The following is a 21,394-nucleotide window of genomic DNA, read 5'->3' on the forward strand; positions in this document are numbered from 1 at the left end:
TTCAGATGCAACTATAAAGGTTAATTGGCCCCTTCAGGGCTGGTGTGGGATGAACACACCTCGCAAAGTAAAGTTCATTCAAGCTGTGAGGAAGAAGACATGGAGTCTGGTGGTGAAGTTAAGTTCCATGCTGGTTGCTTCCCTTCTGGTGTTTGCTATAATGCAAATTTACTGTTCCTGCACCCTCCAATACAAATGAATGGACATGTGACATACGATTGCCAATCGACTCTGATGACACCTGGCTGGAGGCATCGGCTTGTCGTTTGTCTGGAAGAAACCTGCAACACCTTACGGGGCACAAGTGATAGACACTCTACATCAGCAATACTCAAACTTCATTGCACCACGACCCCCTTCTGATAACAAAAATTACGACATGACCCCAGGAGGGGGGAACCGAAGCCTGAGCCCGCCCGAGCCCCGCTGCCCCAGGTGGGAGTCCAAAGACAAAGCCCGAGCCCTGCCAAACCAGGCAGGAGGGCCAAAGCCCAGTGGAGCTCAGGCTTCGGCCCTGGACAGTGGGGCTTGGGCTTTGACTTCAGCCTTGGGTGGTGGGGCTCAGGCTTCGGCCCTGGGCCCCTGCAGGTCTAAAGCCAGCCCTGGAAACCCCATTAAAACGGGGTCCTCACCCACAGTTTAGGAACCGCTGCTCTACACGCACGACAGAGTCATTCCCAAGTAGTGGAAGTAACCTGTCCCCTCTCACACATAATGCCATAGCCAGGGCTGGCCTTAGGGAAAATGGTGCCCAGGCGAACTTTCTTTGGCACCCTTTAAGTACTGCTCCCCAAGCAGCTGCACAGTAGGCAGCGTGGCAGCTGGTGGAGCGACGGTGGCGCTGCAGGTATCGCTGCCAGCGGGAGGGCAGATAGGGGATGCGTGTGAGCAGCTAGCTCCCGCCCCGCCGCCCCCTTTATCGCCTCCTCGGAGGGCACAGTCCTTCTGCAGCCTCTTGACCACGATGCCCTGGGCAGTCGCCTATGTTGCCCACCCATAAGGTCAGCCCTGGCCACAGCAGGAGCCCAATGCCAACATATTGTGTCACACACACACACACACACAGAGAGGAACTATAACACAAGAACCGCCATACTGGGTCAGATCAAAGGTCCATCTAGCCCAGTATCTTGTCTTCTGACAGTGGCCAGTGCCAGGTGCCCCAGCGGGAATGAACAGAACAGGGAATCATCAAGTGATCCATCCCCTGTCGCCCATTCCCAGCTTCTGGCAAACAGAGGCTAGGCATACCATTCCCGCCCATCCTGGCTAATAGCCATGGATGGGCCTATCCTCCATGAACTTATCTAGTTCTTTTTTGAACCCTGTTATGGTCTTGGCCTTCACAACATCCTCTCGCAAGGAGTTCCATAGGTTGACTGTGCGTTGTGTGAAGAAATACTTCCTTTTGCTTGTTTTAAACCTGCTGACTATTAATTTCATTTGGTGACTCCTAGTTCTTGTGTTATAAGTAGTAAACAACACTTCCTTATCTACTTTCTCTACACCAGTCATGATTTTATAGACCTCGATCATATCTCCCCTTAGCTGTCTCTTTTCCAAGCTGAAAAGTCCCAGTCTTATTAATCTCTCCTCATATGGAAGCCGTTCCATACCCCTAATAATTTTTGTTGCCCTTTTCTGAACCTTTTCCAAGTCCAATATATCTTTTTTGAGATGGGGCGACCACATCTGCACATAGTATTCAAGATGTGGGCGTACCATGGATTTATATAGAGGCAACATGATATTTTCTGTTCTATTATTATCTATCCCTTTCTTAATTATTCCCAGCATTCTGTTTGCTTTTTTGACTGCCGCTGCACATTGAGTGGATGTTTTCAGAGAACTATCCACAATGACTCCAAGATCTCTTTCTTGAGTGGTAACAGCTAATTTAGACCCAATCATTTTATATGTATAGTTGGGATTATGCTTTCCAATGTGCATTACTTTGCATTTATCAACATTAAATTTCATCTGCCATTTTGTTGCGCAGTCACCCAGTTTTGAGAGATCCTTTTGTAGCTCTTCGCAGTCTGCCTATGGAACTATGGAATTCATTGTAGGTGAAAATAGGCACAGAATAAGCGGGGGGGGGGGGGAATTTGTGCATGCAACACAATTAGGATGTGAAGAATATCAAAATGAAACAAACCCCCAGAGCTGCCATTTATACAGAGCTTCTCTAAAAGGGATGTGGAGCAGACTGTGGAAAGCTGAGGGCAATCATGAAAACAGATTAAGTGTAAAGTAAATATGTCTCTGCCTCCCACAAATGAAAAATAATTTCAGCCAGCTATTTTGTAGTATGATAAAGACTGACAAAGGCACAGGATTTTGAAGAACCTCCAGCAGGAGCCACCCCCAGTGAAACTGCTCACTGTGAAATAGAAGGAAAGGTCCTGAATTGTGTCCCTGCAGACTGGAGTTTCACTTAGAAAGTTAGTAAAGTGACGTCACTATTAGACTCTCAGAACTAGATCACACCGACTATCCCACTTACCTGTTTGAGTGCCTTCTTGCTGTGCTTCTGGGATGGCGAGATGACTTTACCCCCTGGGATGGAAGGAGACGGGCAGCCTGACGGCGGGGAGCATGTCTGTGACAGTCTAGAGGGCACTAGGGAAATAAAAAGAGAAAAACAATTCAGAAATAATTATATAGCCTGTGGGGAAAACAATCCACCCCTTACATGCCCCCAGGGCAGCAGTCACTCTTTCCCATGCTCAGAGACCAACCCCAGCATCGTCCCCCCTGGGTCTGTGAGCCCTGCACAGCTAGGAGATGTTACCTTTCATCTGGGGGATTGTTTCCCGTTTATTTCTCCAGGAAAGTGCAGGGCAGCAATTGTCAAACTGGCAGTTGATTATCACTGAAGAGGTTTCTGTTTTACTCCATCTCCCCAGCCGGGGAAGCAAAGGCACTTGGAGGGTGAGTGACTAGGGTACCTACCAAGTCAGTGTCTGGCCGCAGCCTCCCTTCCTCCCAGAGTCTTGGCTCTGAACACTGGACTACACAGCCTCAGTTAATTGCCTCTTTTCACTCTTGACATTGTGGTTCCCACCCTAGTGCTACACATATCAGTCCTCACCCCTCAGGGTTTTGTGACTGATACTTCTGACTTCCCCTCACTACCTGCTGGCCCAGTTCTACTCTCGTTCTTTTTGCTGATATACACTAACACAGCTACCACTAAAGAAACTAAGTAGTCATGGATGAGAGGCAAAGTATTGTCATGGATCAAAAACTGGCTAGGAGACAGAAAGCAACAAGTAGGACGAAATGGTCCATCTTCATGATGGCAAAAGATTACAGTGGGGATTCTTCAAGGTTCCATACTAGGTCTGGTGTTGTTACTATATTTATTAATGATTTGGAAAGGAGGCGAGTAATGAGGTAGCAAAAGCTGTAGATGACACAAAGTTAGTCAGGACTAGAGAGGACTGTGAGGAACTTCAGACAGACCTAGCCAAGACAGGAGAATAGGCAACATGATGGCAAACGAAATTAAATCTTGTTAAATGCACAGTAATGCACTTGGGGGGGAGGGGGGAGAGAAGGGGATGCCGACATGGAGTTTATGGACGCTGTACTGCCATCTTGATATGAAAAGCCTGGTCACACTGGATGAGGGACCCAAAGTGTCCACAGACTTCACCTATTAAAGATGAGGACAGCTGTAAATTTGGTACATTCCTCAGTCTGCCAGCAAGTTGAAAGTATAGCCCTTGGTTAGGTAACCTCTGGGCCCCAGACCTGGTATAAAAGACTGGATTCTTGCTTACAACTCTTGTACATAAACACAGGTTCACACATAGACTCAGAAACAGAGTTGGCTGCTATTCGCTTTGAGACATTTGAATAGCAGGAACATAAACCACATCCTCTCTGAAACCAATCAAGACAGAAACTACTAGTTTTGTGTGCAGCAGAATAGCTAAAACCACTAGAGGCAACTGCTTTGCCTCACTTTAATTTCTCACAGTCCTATGAAGTACATTGTGAATTACTAACTACATGTCAAACTCTTTGTTCCTTTAAACTAGCAAAAGCCATACATGCCGGGAAGTGGATTTTCATCTCAGAGTCGAGTGACTACCTTTTGCATTGTTTTAATGCTGACATTCTCTGTGCAATGGGGACTGCTGTGCCTATACTAACAGCTGTAACCACAATGAATTCTGCAGAGTAAACAGAAGAGTTAAAAAAAAGTTGGCATGGTCACAGTTGTTTAATTTAGCTACTGGCTCCCCAAGTGATGGGTATCTAATTGTGAGGATAAATGGCTCTCTGAACACACAATTCAGACATGCATGGGAATAAGTCTTTAAACCACGATTTGAGGACTTCAGTGGCTCAGATATAGGTGAGGGGTTTGTTACAGGAGTGGGTGGGTGAGATTCTGTGGCCTGCGTTGTGCAGGAGGTCGGACTAGACGATCATAATGGTCCCTTCTGACCTTAAAGTCTATGATTCTATAATAAAAAGATACACGCACGCATACAGAAGTTTAAACCGACAAATGAGTTTAGAGGGCACGCATCTGCTGTGGGAGTTCTCATTCCTGTAAGTACAAGGTTTTAGAAGCTGAGCTTGTTTCCTTTAGATTTCCGTAGCTCAGCTAAAACTTGAGTGTATCTAAAGAGAATATAAACGCAGTGTGGTTTGTCTTCTTAAAAATGCTCTACTTTCACTGTGTAACTTGCAAGAGTTAGTTAGCATTAGTGTTACATTTTATACATTTTAAACATGATCCTATGTGGAGCAGGGAAATTGTGCTTCCTGATGCTACTAGATTCCTGGAGCACTTGGAGTTAGTGTTACAAAAACAATCACAAGCTCTGGAATTGTATTATAAAAGTGATGGATGTAACTGGAAAGTCCTCAGGTGGAGTTGCCATCTGATTTTAAAACGTTAATGACTTGGTTTGCACTACAGTAAAACCTCAGAGTTACGAACACCCGAGTTCTTCTTCGAGTGATTGCTCATGTGCATTCCAATAGGCGTGTGCGCGTGCCGTGTGCACGATCGTCGGAAGGTTTTCCCCTAGCGGTACCCGTCGGGTTGGCTGTGGAGACCCCTGGAGTGGCGCCTTCATGGTGGTGTATATAGGTCCTCACCGACCCCCCCGCCTGCTCAGTTCCTTCTTACCACCAGTGATGGTCATTGGAGCAGCTCAGTCTCTTGCATTCGCAAGTGCCTACCTAGTGGTTCCCTTTTCTTAGTTGTAAATAGTTATTAGTTTGTTATATAGTTTGTAGTTAGTTGGGCTGACTTTGGGGGGCTTCCCCCCGCCCTAGTTTCCCCAGGCACCGGGGCATGCCTCGGTCGCAGGGGTTTAAGGCGTGCGAGAGGTGTGCGAAACCTTTGCTCACAGGTAATCCACACGCTGCTTGTCTCAAGTGCTTAGGAGAAGGCCAGACAGACAAGTAACCAATTTACAGGAGCTTTAGACCCAGGACTAAGAGAGAGCGGGACTCCTCCTGATGGAGTCGGCCCTCCGCCCCCAGCACCAGAAATGGCACCAGCATCATCAGTGTGCAGCGCCCCGGCCTCGGGGTGGGATGTCCCGGCACCGAGAAAGGACTCCTCAAAGGAGCACCGGTGCCGCTCCCCGTCTCATAAGGCTAGTGTTACCAGGTGGCATCACTCCCAGTCCCCAGTGCCACATAAGAAGTCATGGGATGCTAAGAAGCTGGACCTTTTTGGCTGAAAGGTCTACTCAACCGTAGGGCTCCAGCTTCAAGTGGCCAACCAGCCAGCAGTACTCAGCTGCTATGCTTTCAATTCTTGGAGCTCGTTGGCAAAATTCCAGGAGTTGCTCCCGGCTGACTCGTGCAAGGAGTTTAGCGCACTCCTTGAGGAGGGCAGGGTGGTCTCGAGAACCTCTCTCCAGGCCGCGTTAGACGCGGCGGACTCGGACCATGGCCACCGCCATTACAATGAGGTGCAGTGCGTGGCTGCAGGTGTCGGGGATACCACCTGAGGTCCAGAACACGATTCAAGACCTCCCTTTTGACTGTGCAGGCCTGTTTGCCCAAAATATGGACTCTTGCCTGCACAGCCTTAAGGACTCACAGGCGACTTTGAAGTCTTTGGGGATCCACACCCCTGCACCCGAAAGAAAGCCTTTCAAGCTTCAGCCCCATCCCGTTTCTACTCTGGGCCTCCCAGGCGAGACTCGTCCAGGAGACGGGGCAGAAATAATAGGAGGCGCCCGCCACAGTCCTCCTCAGGCCAAGGCCGGGGTTCGGCCAAAGAGCCCCCGGGCCTGAAGCCAAACTTTTGAAGATGTGCCCGAGGACGGAGCATCAGTATCGAACTTGGATCCTTACCCCCGCTTTGTGAATCGACTCTCCTGCTTCTACCGTGCTTGGTCCCAGATCACGTCAGATCGCTGGGTCCTGAGCCCGGCAGGGATGGGATATTCTATCCAATTCTGTTCCCTACTGCCCTCCCACCCCCCTTCCCCCTTCAGGGACCCTTCTCACGAACAACTCCTTTTGCAGGAGGTGCAATCGCTCCTCATTCTAGGGGCAACAGAGGAGGTTCCTCACGAGTTCAGGGGCAAGGGGTTCTACACCTGCTATTTCCTCATCTCCATAAGAACGGCCATACTGGGTCAGACCAAATGTTCATCCAGCCCAGTATCCTGTCTACCGACAGTGGCCAATGCCAGGTGCCCCAGAGGGAGTGAACCTAACAGGTAATGATCAAGTGATCTCTCTCTGGCCAACCACCTCCACCTTCTGACAAACAGAGGCTAGGGACCCCATTCCAACAGAGGCTAGGGACACCATTCCAAGGGTGGGCTCCGGCCTATCCTGGATCTGCGAGACCTCAACACATTCATAAGGAAAGTGAAGTTTCGCATGATCTCTCTGGCCTTCATCATTCCTTCCCTGGATCCGGGGGACTGGTACGCTGCCCTCGACTTGAAAGATACGTACTTCCATATATCCATTATCCCAGCCCACAGACGTTTTCTTCGCTTTGTGGTCAGCAGCCAGCACTACCAGTTCAGGGTGCTCCCGTTTGGCCTCTCAGCGGCCCCACAGGTATTCACTAAGTGTACAGCGGTCGTGGCAGCCTTCCTCCGCAAACGTCAGGTGCAAGTGTTCCCGTAACCTGGACGACTGGCTCATCAAGGCTGAGTCGCAAGCACAGGCTGCAGAGCATGTGTCTGGCCCGGGCCACATTCCACAGGCTGGGCCTCATATTGAATGTGCCCAAATCCACACCGGCCCCAACGCAGAGAATAGACTTCATAGGAGCTCTCTTGGACTCCACACAGGCCAGGGCATTCCTGCTGGAGCTGCGCTTCCAAGCACTCAGGGACATTATTGAAAACCTTCGCCAATTCCCCACAACCACGGCCAGAAATTGCATGAAACTCTTGGGGCATATGGCGGCCTGCACATACGTGGTCCAGCACGCCAGGTTACGCCTTCGGCCCCTCCAGGGGCGTGGTTGGTGCGGGTGCACAGGCCAGGTAGGGACCCACTGGGCACGAGTTACCCTCGCATTCTCGCAGCCACAAGTGGTCTGTGCGGGAGTACCCTTTGCCAAACCCCAACCTACACTATCCCTAGTCACGGACACCTTGGTAATATCAGAATCCAAGGCCTATGGTCCCACACAGAACTATCACTGCACATCAATGTAAGGGAGCTGAGGGCGGTTCGTCTGGCATGCCGAGCGGTCCAGGCCCGCCTTCAGGGCGCATGTGTGTCGGTGCTGACGGACAACGCTGCAGCGATGTTCTATATAAACAAACAGGGTGGTGCTCACTCCTCTCCCCTGTGCGAGGAAGCCTTCGAGCTGTGGGACTTTTGCATCACCCACTTGATACACCTAGAGGCGTCGCACCTTCTGGGAGCGCAAAACGAGCTAGCCCACCACCTCGACTCGATTTTCCAGAGGTGGGGCTCTCCCCACATAGACCTGTTCGTGACACAGAGCAACAGGAAGTGCCAGCAGTTCTGCTCTTCCCTGAACCACAGTCCAGGCTCCATTGCAGACGCCTTTCACCTTTCATGGACGAGTCACATGCTTTACGCGTTCCCGCCATTCCCTCTTATACACAGAGTCCTCCTTAAGGTTCGCCGGGATGGGGCTTCCTTGAGCCTTATAGCGCCAGCGTGGCCTTGCCAGCACTGGTTCATCATGCTGTTGAACCTCTCAGTGGACAGACCAGTAGCCCTTCCTGTGTGCCCGACCCTAATCACACAGGACCACGGCCGTCTACAACACCCCAACCTGGAGACCCTCCACTTCATGGCATGGAAACTCCATGGCTGAACCCTCTTGAGCTTCAGTGTTCGGACCCAGTGAGGGAGGTCCTGCTGGGAAGTAGGAAACCCTCCACTCATGCCACATACTTGGCAAAGTGGAAGTGCTTCTCCATCTGGTCTCTGCAGAGGGGCACCAAACTGCAGCTAGCACCAATTCCCCTTGTTTTGGACTACCTGTTATACCTCCAGCAGCAGGGATTGGCAATCTCATCTCTCAGGGTACACCTGGCTGCCACTTCGGCCTTCCACCCGGGTGCAGCGGATAGGTCAGTCTTTGGCAATCCCATAGTGGGACAGTTTCTCAAGGGCTTGGACAGACTTTTTCCCCAGATGAGACAGCCCGTTTCCCAGTGGGACCTCAACCTGGTCCTGTCCATGCTCATGGGGCCCCCTTTTGAGCCCATGGAGACCTGCCCTCTGTCCTACATTTCCTGGAAGGTGGCCTTTCTGGTGGCCATAACCTCGGCCAGAAGGGTATCCAAGCTCAGAGCGCTGACTTCCGAGCCCCCCATACAATCATTTATAAAGACAAGGTGCAGCTATGCCCTCACCCCACGTTTCTACCAAAGGTAGTCTCCCAGTTTCATGTGAACCAGGACATATTTTTACCTGTGTTCTTCCCTAAGCCACATGCCAGTTACAGAGAGCGGATGTTCCATTCCCTGGATGTCAGGCGTGCCCTAGCATTCTACATTGAGCGCACAAAGCCATTTCGTAAGTCACCACAACTCTTTACTGCAATCGCAGAAAGGATAAAGGGGCTTCTGATCTCGTTCCAGTGCATTTCATCATGGATCACGTCCTGTATCAGGACGTGCTATGACCTGGCTAAAATTCCAGCCCCTCCGCTTACAGTGCACTCCACGAGAGCGCAGACGTCGTCCACAGCATTCCTGGCGCAAGTCCCTATCCAGGAAATATGCAAGGCAGCAACGTGGTCCTCTATCCACAGCTTCATGTCACACTACGCCATTACCCAGCAGGCGAGGGACGATGCACTCTTTGGCAGGGCAGTCCCGCACTCAGCAACCAGGTGAACTCTGGCCCCTCCCCCAGGGAAACTGCTTGGAAGTCACCTATTGGAATGCACAGGAGCAATCACTCGAAAAAGAAAAAATGGTTACCTACCTCTCGTAACTGTTGTTCTTTGAGATGTGTTGCTCATGTCCATTCCAAATCCCGCCTGCCTTCCCTCTGTTGGAGTATTCTGGCAAGAAGGAACTGAGCTGGCAGCAGGTTGGCAGGGACCTATATACACCACCATGAAGGCGTCACTCCAGGAGTCTCCACAGCTGACCCAACGGGTACCCGCTAGAGGAAAAACCTTCCGACAATCATGCATGCGGTGCGCGTACACACCTATTGGAATGGACATGAGTAACACATCTCGAAGAACAACAGTTACAAGAGGTAGGTAACTATTTTTTATGAAATGACCAGTTAAGCACACACCTCATTTGGAACTGGAAGTACACAATCAAGCAGCAGCAGGGGTGAGGAAGCAAATATGGCACAGTACTGTTTTAAACATAAACTACTAAAAAAAGGGAAAGTTTAAAACAAAAGATTTGACATGGTAACTGTTTCTGTGCTTGTTTCATTTAAATTAAGATGGTTAAAAGCAGCATTTTTCTTCTGCACAGTAAAGTTTTCCCTGACCTCCTGTTCAGCGTCTGGGCCTCTGTGGGGACCGTAGCCGAGGTGACAGTAACCTGGCCTTGCAATGCGTCGTGCCTCGGCAGTGACCTGGGCTGGCTGTGAGGCTTGCACCAAAGTTGCCTCGGAACCACGGGGCGTAGGCCGATCCTTGGCTGTCTGGGGTGGTCGGTGCTCCGAGCCCACCGAATGGGAGCCCTCTGTCGCTTGTCGGATATATGCCTGCTGAGACGGGAATAATACGAGTCACCGTCCGAGTCTGAAGACGCGGATCGCAATGAGACGACCACGGTGGTGCCGCGTGGTACTGCGCCGGGGACCTTTGCCGAGTTGATGATGCAGGGACAAGCGTTAAGTCTCTGGCGGCTTCAAAAGCGTCCGGGATGGAGGGTAACTCCAACTCCTCCACCTGGCACTGCCCATCCCGGGAGTCGCTGTGCGCCGGACTCGATGGTCCCCCCGTGGGAACCAAAGTTGATGGCGCCGACTCTTGCTGCCTGGAAGCCGAGGGTTCCTCCACGGGACGCCCCGGTACCGCGCCTGCAGGTCCTGTTGTTTTCTGCATCAGGGAGCGCCCCATCGGCTTTTCTATGCTGCTTGTATGGCACCGGTGAATGCGAGTGGTGCTGGGTTGTCTGTGCATCCTGTGGTGCTGGAGAGCACCGGTGCCGAGGGTGTCTTAGACTAGAGTCCTTCCTTGGCACCATGTTGCATACCAATGCCAGGGCACTCCGTACGGACGCGCTCGGTGTGGGGTCCTGGCAGGCCGCAGCCAGACGGGACGAAGGGCGGATTCCATGAGCAACTGCTTCAGCTGGAAATCTCACTCCTTTTTAGTTCGGGGGCGCAAAGCCCTGCAGATCTTGCACCTGTCTGGTGCACCTCCCCCAGACACGAGTCGTGGGTGTTGCTTGTTAGCATAGGCTTTCTGCAGGTTCCACAAGGTTTAAAGCCTTGGGCTCGCGGCATGTCCCAGAGCCCAGGAGGCGAGGGGGTTGTGCAGGGCCGGTGCTTCCACTAGGCGACCCTAGGCGGTCGCCTAGGGCGGCAGGATTTGGGGGGCGGCATTTTGCCGTCCTCGGCGGAAATTCGGTGGCGGGGGGTCCTTCCGCTCCGGGTCTTCGGCGGAAATTCGGCGGCAGGTCCTTCACTCGCTCCGGGACCCACCGCCGAAGTGCCCTGAAGACGCGGAGCGGAAGGACCTCCGCCGCCGAATGCTCAGAGGAGGAGCGCTGCCGCCTAGGGCAGCAAAAACCCTGGCGCCGCTCCTGGGGTTGTGACTGGGGAAACCCCACTCCCAAACCTCACTATATACAATATACACACTAACAACTAAGACTAACTACAACTAAACTAGGCTAAGCTAACTATATGAAAGAACGCTAAGGGAAGCACTTGCTAAGCAAGCGACCGCAGTTCCAACCACCGTTACTGGCGGTAAGGAGAAACTGAGGGTGGGGCTGGGTCAGCAGGGTCATATATTAAGCGCCGTGAAGGTGCTACGCCAGGGGGCTCTACAGCTGACCCGATGGGAGCTGCTAAGGGAAATCTTTCCGACGACCGTGCACGCGGCGCACACACCTGACTGGAACCGACATGAACAAGCACTCGAAGAAGAATTATTCTTTAGTACAGTTTTTCAACTAGTTCTGCACCTACCTTATAATAACTTAATCTTGACCCACATTACACTAGTTTGCCTAGGAGAATGTCATGTGGGACTGTGTCAAAAACCTTAATAAAATTGAGATATATCATGTCTACAATTTCCCCCCATCCATTAGACAAATAACCTTGTCAAAGAGGGAAATTAGGTCAGTTTGGCATGATTTGTTGTTGACAAATCCATGTTGGTGGTTACTTATTACCCTGTTATCCTCTGGGAGCTTACAAACTGATTGTTTAATAATTTAAGTATCTTTCCAGGTATTGAAATCAGGCTGACTGGCTATAATTCCACAAATCCTCTTTGTTCCCCTTTTTAAAAATAGGTACTATATTTGCCCTTCTCCAGTCATCTGGGACCTCACCCGTCCTCCATGAGTTTTCAAAGATATTTGCTAATGGTTCAGCCATTTCTTCATCTAGTTCCTTAAGTACCTAAGGTGAATTTCACCAGCTCCTGCTGACTTGAATATATCTAACTTACCTAAATATTCTTTAACCTGTTCTTAACTTATTTCAGCTTGTGTTCCTCCTTTCCCCTTGTCGTTAATATTAATCGTCTTAAGCATCTGGCCACCATTATCCTTTTTTAGTGAATACTGAAGCAAAATAGGCATTTAACATCTCAGCCTTCTTGGTGTTGTGCATTATTAGCTCTCCTTCACTACTAAGTAGAGGACCTACACTTTCCTTTGCCATTATCTTGCTCCTAATCTATTTATGAACCTCTTCTTATGCCTTTTACATCCCTGTCTAGGTGTAACTCATTTTGTGCCTTAGCCTTTCTGATTTTGTCCCTACATGCTTGTGCTATTCTTTGATATTCATCCTTAGCAATTTGTCCATGTTTCCACTTTTTGTAGGATTCCTTCTTGATTTTCAGGTCATTAAAAAGTTCCTGATGGAGCCATATCGGCCTCTTACTATTCTGTTTCCTTCACATCAACATAGTTAGAACATAAGAATGGCCACACTGGATCAGACCAAAGGTCCATCAAGCCCAGTATCCTGTCCTCTGACAGTGGCCAATGCCAGGTGCCCCAAAGGGAATGAACAGACAGGTTATCATCAAGTGATTCATGCCCTGTCACCCATTCCCAACTTCTGGCAAAGGGAGGCTAGGGACACCATTCCTGCCCATCCTGGCTAATAACCATTGATGGACCTATCTTCCATGAATCTATCTAGCTCCCTTTTGAATCCCGTTATAGTATTGGCCTTCACAACACCCTCTGGCAAGCAGTTCAGGAGGTTGACAGCGCGTAAATCATTTGCCATTGATAGTTTGCTGTTGTGCTTTTAATACTGTCTCTGAGAAAATGCCAGCTCTCCGGAACTCCGTTTTCTCTTTTGCTTTTCTTCCCATGGGATCTTTCCTACCAGATTTCTGAGTTGTTAAAGTCTGGGTTTTTTCGAAGTCTACTCATCCTTTTTCTGCTGCTCTCACTCGTTTCTCTCCTTAGAATCATGAAATCTGTCATTTCATGACCACTTTCACCCAAATTGCCTTCAACCTCCAGACTTGCAACCAATTCCTCCATGTTAGTCGGAATCAAGTCTAAAATCGCTGTCCCCCTGGTTACTCCCTCTACTTTCTGAAACAAAAAGCTGTCCCCAACACATTCCAAGAGCTTACTGGAAATTTTCTGTGTTGCTGTATTACTTTCTCAACAAATGTCTGAGTAGCTATAGTCCCACATTACCACCAGGTCTTGTTTTGGATATTTCTGTTATTTGTTCCAGAAATGCCTCATCCACCTCCTCCTCCTGATTTGCTGGCCTATAGTAGACCCATACCATGATGTCATCCCTATTGTTTTTCCCTTTTATCTTTACCCGAAAATGTCTGATCTGCCTCTCACCTCCTTCTGGACCTCAGGACAAGTGTATATGTTCTTAATGTATAATGCAATACCTCCTCCCCCTTTTCCCTGCCTGTGCTTCCTGAATAAGCTATACCAAGCTAGACCCTCTATACCAATATGTAAGTCCTGAGATTTATTCCATCAAATCTCTGTGATGCAAGTTAAATCATAATTTAGCTTATATACTAGTACTTCCAGCTCTTCCTGTTTAGTCCCCATACTCCTTGCAGAAGTTGTTATTATTACTACAAGTAGTATTATGATAGCATCTAGGAGCCCCAGTCATGGACCAGAATACTACTGTGCCAGGTGCTGCACAAACACAGAACAAAAAGAAAGCCCATAGCCCCATAGAGCTGACAATCTCAGTATAAGACAAGAGACAATGGAAGGACAACAGAATTCGGGAGTGAATGGGATAACAAACATTTTTCCAAGTAAGCAGAAAGATTCTAGTTTTGGGATGGACTGTTTATAGACAAGCAGGGCCTCACTAGGGCAGTGGGTCAGTCCATTAGCCTTTCATCTTTGAAAACCAGGCACTACTCTCAGTTTCATTATAGGGAACATGGCCGCGGTGAACTTCTCATCTTGCTCAATGGAGATTTGTTTATAGCAGAAATCTATCACACAATTTGACAACTGACAGACTGCTCAAGAGACTGAATAGCAGGTGGTGTAGTGGGTCAGGAAGGAGGAACTTGGGCAGGGAAGTGGGCCAGAAGTGAAATCCTGAACTGGAACAATAAGGTGCTGTTGCCAAGCAAACATGAAGTTTGGTGGTACAGCAAGAAAAGAGGGTCCAGGACTGGGAAGCAAGTGGTGCTACAAGTGAGGTACTGACAGAGCTAGAAAGGTGGGCAAGAGGGAGAAAGAAGGGAAAAGCTTTGAGTCATGAAGAACGTAAGGATTCCAGCCAACCCAGGAGAGGACCTGGAGGCGAACTCTCCCAGTACAGCCAGGAGCAATCCAGTGGGCAGGTGTAGAGGAGCCAAGGGAGAGCCCACAGCAAATCAGGGGGGCAGATAGAGGAGCTAATCTTTTGGCACCATGAGTAGGTATTTTTTGGATTATGAGCAGCGCTTTGGAAATACACCATTTTTCCTCCCCAAACCTGAGCCATGGCATGGTCAGGCTCCTGCTTGTACACTACCTGGCTCCTGTCAGCAGGAGCAGCCCGAGCCATTTTGCTGGCCAGGGCTGAAAACATCCGCCAGAATGACTGAGCCAAAAAAAGGCCGAACCGTCTTGACTAATAAGGCCATTACTGTGGCTGTAGGAGAGGCCCTGGACATCGCTGGAGAAGAAAGCACAAAAATGCTCTTGCATTTGTACAGCAGCTTTCTCTAAATGGATCCCAATGAGCGTCAGAAACTTGATGATCACATTGTATAAACCACACACGTCGGAATCCCTTTGCCAACCACTGGAGTGAAGCCATTTCTCGGGAAGACCATAGCAGCTGTTTAATAGTGCACAGCAAAACTACACAACCATCTGGGTCAGGAAGCAAAGTATCATCCCTAACTGCAGCGTTTAGGGAGGCAGAATATTCACAAACTGGAATAGGAAGAGGATTCATAGATTCTAGGACTGGAAGGGACCTCGAGAGGTCATCGAGTCCAGTCCCCTAGTGGTTTAGTCCCACTAAATCCTTGTGAAATTAAATTTATCTGGGGTTGTCCATGACATGGGGGGGGGGGGAGGGGGGACACACATCTAGCAACACAGTCTCCCCCTAGCTTGATGGTCCCGTGAATACAGCGCACAGAGGGACACAACACAACTTCATAGAGCACCCTGGGTTTTTCTTGGAGATCTCTGACCCAAGTACTGATTCAGCTCAACTCCCACATCCTTTTCACAAGATCAGACAAGATCACAGTTTGAAGTGTTAGAGGTAACAGGAGAAATAGTAACCTTAACCTGTAAGCAACTAGAAACACAATATTTTGAGCAATTAAATTATGTTTCTGATCAATTTAAAATATTACATTTTTATAATGCCACGGGGAATTACAAAGATTGTCTTTAGCTGGATAACTGCTTCAGTGAGCTCCAAAGACAGGGGGGAAATTAATTTGGTTACTGGTGCCCCATGACCACAGACATTACTGCCACCGAGGGAGTGGATAATACAGCACAGACAGTTCATTCTGTCCTCAGGAGTGCTCAAATAATCTCTGCTCCAGCTGCCATGGTAAATCTGATTTACTCTCTTCTTTGGTATGAAATTAATATTCGTTTTCACAACGTTCAGACATGATGGCACACGTTCGTTTGGTTTGTAAAATGTAACTGAGTACCCAAATGCAGCACAATCTAAATATAGTACAGCGTGCCCCAGAAACTGCTGATGAAACCAGCCCTTCACCTATCCAAGCATCCCTGCAATAGAAGCCAACATAAGCCATGTGGCCACACAGACCAGGGACTTACCTCTTCTTGTAGGAACTCTACTGGGATTTTGTCTCGGACTTTATTTTGCTTTGGGATATATGCAATATAAAAACAAATTAAAACAGTAGATCCAGAGTTCCTGTTCAAGGAGTTGCATGAATTGCCATGAGGTTCTCTGCCTTGAAAAGTACACATTCAGAAAGCAAAGGCAGCACTTTACTCATTTGGAAAGAAAGTACAGTGAAGCTGAACTAAAAATACAATACCCCCCCTTCAAGTATGTGCAGTCATAAGCTTAAAATAACCCAATTTTAACCAGCTAATGGGATCCAGATGTATGACAAAAAACCTACATTAAAGTCATCACAATATATTTTGAGAAGCACATAAATGTGTGTCTCAATAGCCCCAATGCTTAGCTTATTTTACAGGTATATGATTTATCATAACTAGAACTCCACAGTGAATTTATATTAAAACAAGATGAAGCTTACAATTGCCATCCACCATTTTAAAACAGATTTCTTCCACACAGCTGCTCTTCACTGAAATGAAGGAAGAACTAATGCCCCAAAATACTGTCCCAATTACAGCTTTCCAGAACTCCCACTCCTGCACTTTGCCCTGGGTGAAGTTGCAACTTTCACTGCTGTAACTAAGATTATACATTCCTAGTATCAGATTAGGTTTTTATGATACAGAAAGGGCCAACTGTTCGCTGCACGCACAGACACACACACAGACACACACAAAGAGAAACTCAAATATATTTGGCACGGGCAGCTCTGAGGAACTCAACTCTAGCACTAAACAAGTCCAAGGCATGTCTGCACACATTTCATGTGTCTCCACACTCCAATAATCTCATTTCAGGGCTCTACACTCTTTCCTCTCTCCATCTGGAAGCCCCCTGAAAATCCCCGTGTTCACACTCTCTCTTGCTCATAACACTGCTCTACAGCCAAAATGCTTCTGAAATAAATGTAGTCAAACTTTACTAATTCTGGGTCACTGAGAACGAAAATGATGCTTAAAATTGTTGATTGGCTCTAGTTTTCAAGATATGCTATTGGGTCACAGTATATACGACCCTTGACTTGGGAATGGCGGAGGATAAGTGAGTTATAAAGGGAAGGGATCTCAATTTAAACCAGAAATGACTAAAATACATCTTTGACTGGATCTATGAATAAATCTATGACTGGGTTTGGACAGTACTTGCTTTTTAGGCAAAACAATGAATGATGCAATCTGAAGCTGGCATTGCGTCATACATGATATGAATTGCATCATGTTATTCCTAGAAGTCATGGATGATGCAATCATAACGAAGCTTACATCACTCTGCTGAACAAATTGCCCTATATCAGCTCTAGAAATCATACAGTGTCGTGCTCTCTTATTTGTCAGTGTTTGATTTTGCAAAGGGACACATTTCTGTTTAGCCAAAGTGAGCAGAGATGCCTTGTACTTGTGTGAACAGTGCAGATAACTTCTGCTATGTTTGTGGCGAAGTGACTTTTGCATCACAAAAGCGCAGTATAACCACTATGGTTAAGAAAGCCTATCACCTTTATTTTGGCTGCAAAATTGGAGATCAGGACAAGAGGTGGGCCCCACACATATGCTGCAACACTTGTGCAACAAATCTTTGCCAGTGGTTGAACAGGAAAAGGAAATCTATGCCTTTTGCAGTGCCAATGATTTGGAGAGAGCCAACAGATCATACCAGCAATTGTTACTTCTGCATGGTGCCTCCAGTTGGGAAAGGTGTGTCAAAGAAGAAAAAGTGGACTGTGCATTATCCAAGCATTCCATCAGCTATATGCCCAGTACCCCACGGAGAAGGACTGCCGGTTCCTGATGCATCAGAATCATTCTCACTTGAGTCAGACGAGGAAGAGGAAGAGGATGAAACTTCTGGTCCTGAACCATCAATGTCACAGGACCCACATTTTCTCCCATCCTCTTCCTCTGAACCACACCTCATAACACAAGGTGAACTGAATGACCTTGTCAGGGATTTGGAACTACCCAAGAGTAAGGCAGAGCTGTTGGGCTCCAGACTACAGCAGTGGAATCTCCTGGCAGGTGATGTTAGGGTTTCCATGTTCCGTGACTGTCAAAAGGATCTTGTCCCATTCTTCTTCATGGAAGGTGATCTTGTAGCCTGCAACAACATCGATGGTGTGATGGCAGCCCTCAACATCGTTCGCGATCCAGATGAGTGGAGACTGTTCATTGATTCATCGAAGACGAGTCTTAAAGCTGTTTTACTGCATAATGGCAATGTTTGGCCTTCAATTCCAGTTGGTCATGCAGTCCATATGAAGGAAACCTATGACAACATGAAACAACTTTTGAGGTGCATAAACTATGACCAACATCAGTGGCAGCTTTGTGGCGATTTGAAGGTTGTTGCTCTCTTGCTTGGTCTGCAGACTGGATACACAAAGTACTGCTGTTTTCTCTGCGAATGGGATAGTCGTGCAAGAGATTCCCACTATATCAAGAAAGATTGGCCACTCCGACAGTCATTGGAGCCTGGGAGGAAAAGTGTTCAGCATCCACCACTTGTTGAATCAAGGAAGATTTTGTTACCACCCTTACACATCAAGCTGGGTCTGATGAAGAACTTTGTCAAGGCCATTGATAAAACACAAGCAGCTTTCAAGTACCTCCGTGGAAAATTTCCAAGGTTAAGTGAAGCTAAGATAAAGGAAGGTGTCTTTGTTGGTCCTCAGATTCGTGAACTTCTTCGAGATGATGCATTTGACCATGCACTGCGTGGCAAGGAAAAGACGGCATGGAAAGCCTTCCAGTTAGTGGCAATAAATTTTCTTGGAAACAACAAGGCAGACAACTACAGGTTGTTGGTGGAAAACCTCCTCAAGGCATACAAAAGCCTTGGTTGCAACATGTCACTAAAGATACATTTTTTGCACTCTCATCTAGATTTTTTTCCACCGAACTGCGGAGCAGTGAGCGACGAGCACGGTGAGCGATTTCACCAGGACATTGCAACAATGGAGAAACGCTATCAGGGCAAATGGAGCCCATCAATGCTTGCAGACTATTGCTGGACAGTGACGAGAGATGCTCCATTTAATGAATACAAGAGACAAGCCAAGAAGCGCCGAGTAGACACTGAATAGGACTAAACTATGTACAGAATAGTTTTTTGCCTTTTGTTTCATAATAAATTTTATTTATATAACCCTTTTGCTGATTTTTAAAGTGTTACATAAACAGGACAGGTGAAATATTATCATGTAAAGCAACCATAAACACATGAAAAGACCTAGGTTTACAATTTATGATTAAAACTCTACTATCTACACAATATACATAGACATAAAATGTAAAAACTTAAATATCTTAGAAACAGTAGCCAATCAGTTGTTTTAATTGTCATATTTGAATTCAGCACATCAAAATACATAATAAATAGCACATTTTATCTCTGAAGCAGACGACTTCTCAAAAATTGTAGACCAGTGTAATGGATGGCTCTTCTCCCCTCCAGTCAAGGGTAGAGAAACTTACCACTGACAGGCACCATGGAAAAGGGAGGAGCACAGAGAAGGGGGGAAGTGTGTTTAAACTGATCTTTGTCCTGGGTGAAGAAATACAGAATAAAGGCAGCTCCTAATGGGCCTCACTAGAGAGCTGGGAGCTAAGGAGAGGTATAGTGTTGGAACACTTTCAGAGAAATCAGACTGCCCAAGTATGTGTGCATCCTACTTCATATGTAGGAGTGCCTCCATCCCAAAAACATACCCCTTCAAATGTGCTCACCTAGTCTGTTAATCAGGGGACAAGGCCAATGTGGAAATCTTCAGGTTAACAAGCAAACCACAGCCCTGCAGACTGACAACTCTATTCTCAAACTGATACCATAGCCTCCAAAATCCAACATCATGACAAATGTTGATACCCAGGTAAACAATTCCTCTGACTATGGGATTCTCCAAGATGGCGCCACCCCAGGACTCATCCAAATAGGCGCACAATAGTTCTCATTTCAGCCTAAGTGTAGACATGGGGAGGGGTTGTGGGGGCAGTGATTACACTTGTATCCTGGTCAAACTGTCAACTATTCCAGGCTGAGAGCAGTACTTGAGCACACACTGAAGAGTAAGGCCAACCATGTCAATCCATCCCTGTAGGCTCATGGAGCCAGTAGTCTTTGAATACGCTAACGGAGAATGCCATCGTACCACGGGATCAGACAACCTGTGTCCTACATTCATATACCACAGCCAGGAGGGAGGACAGGAGATTCTCCTCCGCTTCTGAAGGGGCAAAATCATGATCACCAGAACTGTTCTTGACAGTGAGCCAATTTCTCAATCCAGATAGCATTTTGAGTCACTGTATACGGTGAGGAGAGAGAAACAATCAGAGATACACAGATATACATACACAAACACACCCCTCCTTTGGAAGTTTTAAAATTTTAACTAAAAGTACTAATTATTCCCAGATGTACCTCAAACTAGCCAGCATTAATTAGGTGATTTCATACAGCTGTCACTGTAGATGTGGGTCTTAGGGAGAAAGTTAAAGGATAGGTAGTGGCCTGGCTGATTAAGACAGGGAGAGCATTCTATGCAGCAGGAATAGCACAGGTCATTGGTAGAAGCACCTAGTCTTTCTGCTGACAAATAGTCAATCCAGCCTTAGAGTAGCTGGTCTGGAAGACACTTGACACAAACAACCTTGCCAGCTAATCTCTTATGAGGCAAGATAACTAAGAAGCAGGCGAAAAGCAATCTCCAGCAACATCTGATCTTGGCCAGTATCTTAGCATACGTCTAAACTGCAATTAGACACCCGTGGCTGGCCCATGCCAGCTGACTCGGGGTAAGGGGCTGTTTAATCACACTGTAGATGTTCAGGCTCTGACTGGAGCCCTGGCTGTAGGACCCCGCATGGTGGGAGGATGCAGCCTGACCAGAATGTCTACACCTCAATTAAACAGCCTCTTAGCCCAAGCCCCACAAACCCAATTCAGCTGGCGCTGGCCAAATGTAGGTTTTTAATTACAGTGTAGACAATACCCTTCGACCCCACTTGGACAAACTTCAAACCAGACTATGGCACAGTGACTGCAATGGTCACAAAGGTGGTCCGTTGCCTCTTAGCCAGGAACAAAAGACAAGCTTCCATGCCAATGCCATTAATACACTGCTCTTCTAGAACACCTTTCATCCAAGGATCTCAAAGCACTTCTGGGAACATCAGTTACGGCAGCCTGTAGCCTAATCATCCTTCCTCTTTCCTGGGCAATAAGGCAGGCACTGTGATGGTTTGCAATCCTGGGGAGCGTTGGCCAGTGGTCAGGCCCTTTGAACTGCAGGGAGGGGGGGTTGGTAGGTGAGCCCAAGCCCTCCCACTTCACTGGGATCTGGCCCAGGGCCCTGTGAGGGCTATCAAAGGTCTGACACCCAGAAGAGCCTTAAGGTGCCCTCCCTGGGCCACTTCCTACCACCCCACTGTTGTCCAAA

At 47.8% G+C, this 21,394-nt stretch overlaps 1 protein-coding gene across 2 annotated transcripts in view; it reads right to left on the bottom strand.

Annotated features, from left to right (window-relative positions):
- The window catches only part of ASXL2 (ASXL transcriptional regulator 2), a 227,632-nt gene that overhangs the window by 46,841 nt on the left and 159,397 nt on the right, over positions 1–21,394 (bottom strand). For both annotated transcript variants that reach the window (XM_065401229.1, XM_065401231.1), the window contains one exon: positions 2,507–2,622. In XM_065401229.1, coding sequence (XP_065257301.1) covers positions 2,507–2,622 — 116 coding nt within the window. The remainder of the gene's footprint in view (positions 1–2,506; positions 2,623–21,394) is intronic.

The sequence above is a fragment of the Emys orbicularis genome, chromosome 3 (assembly GCF_028017835.1).
Source record: "Emys orbicularis isolate rEmyOrb1 chromosome 3, rEmyOrb1.hap1, whole genome shotgun sequence".
NCBI lineage: Eukaryota > Metazoa > Chordata > Testudines > Emydidae > Emys > Emys orbicularis.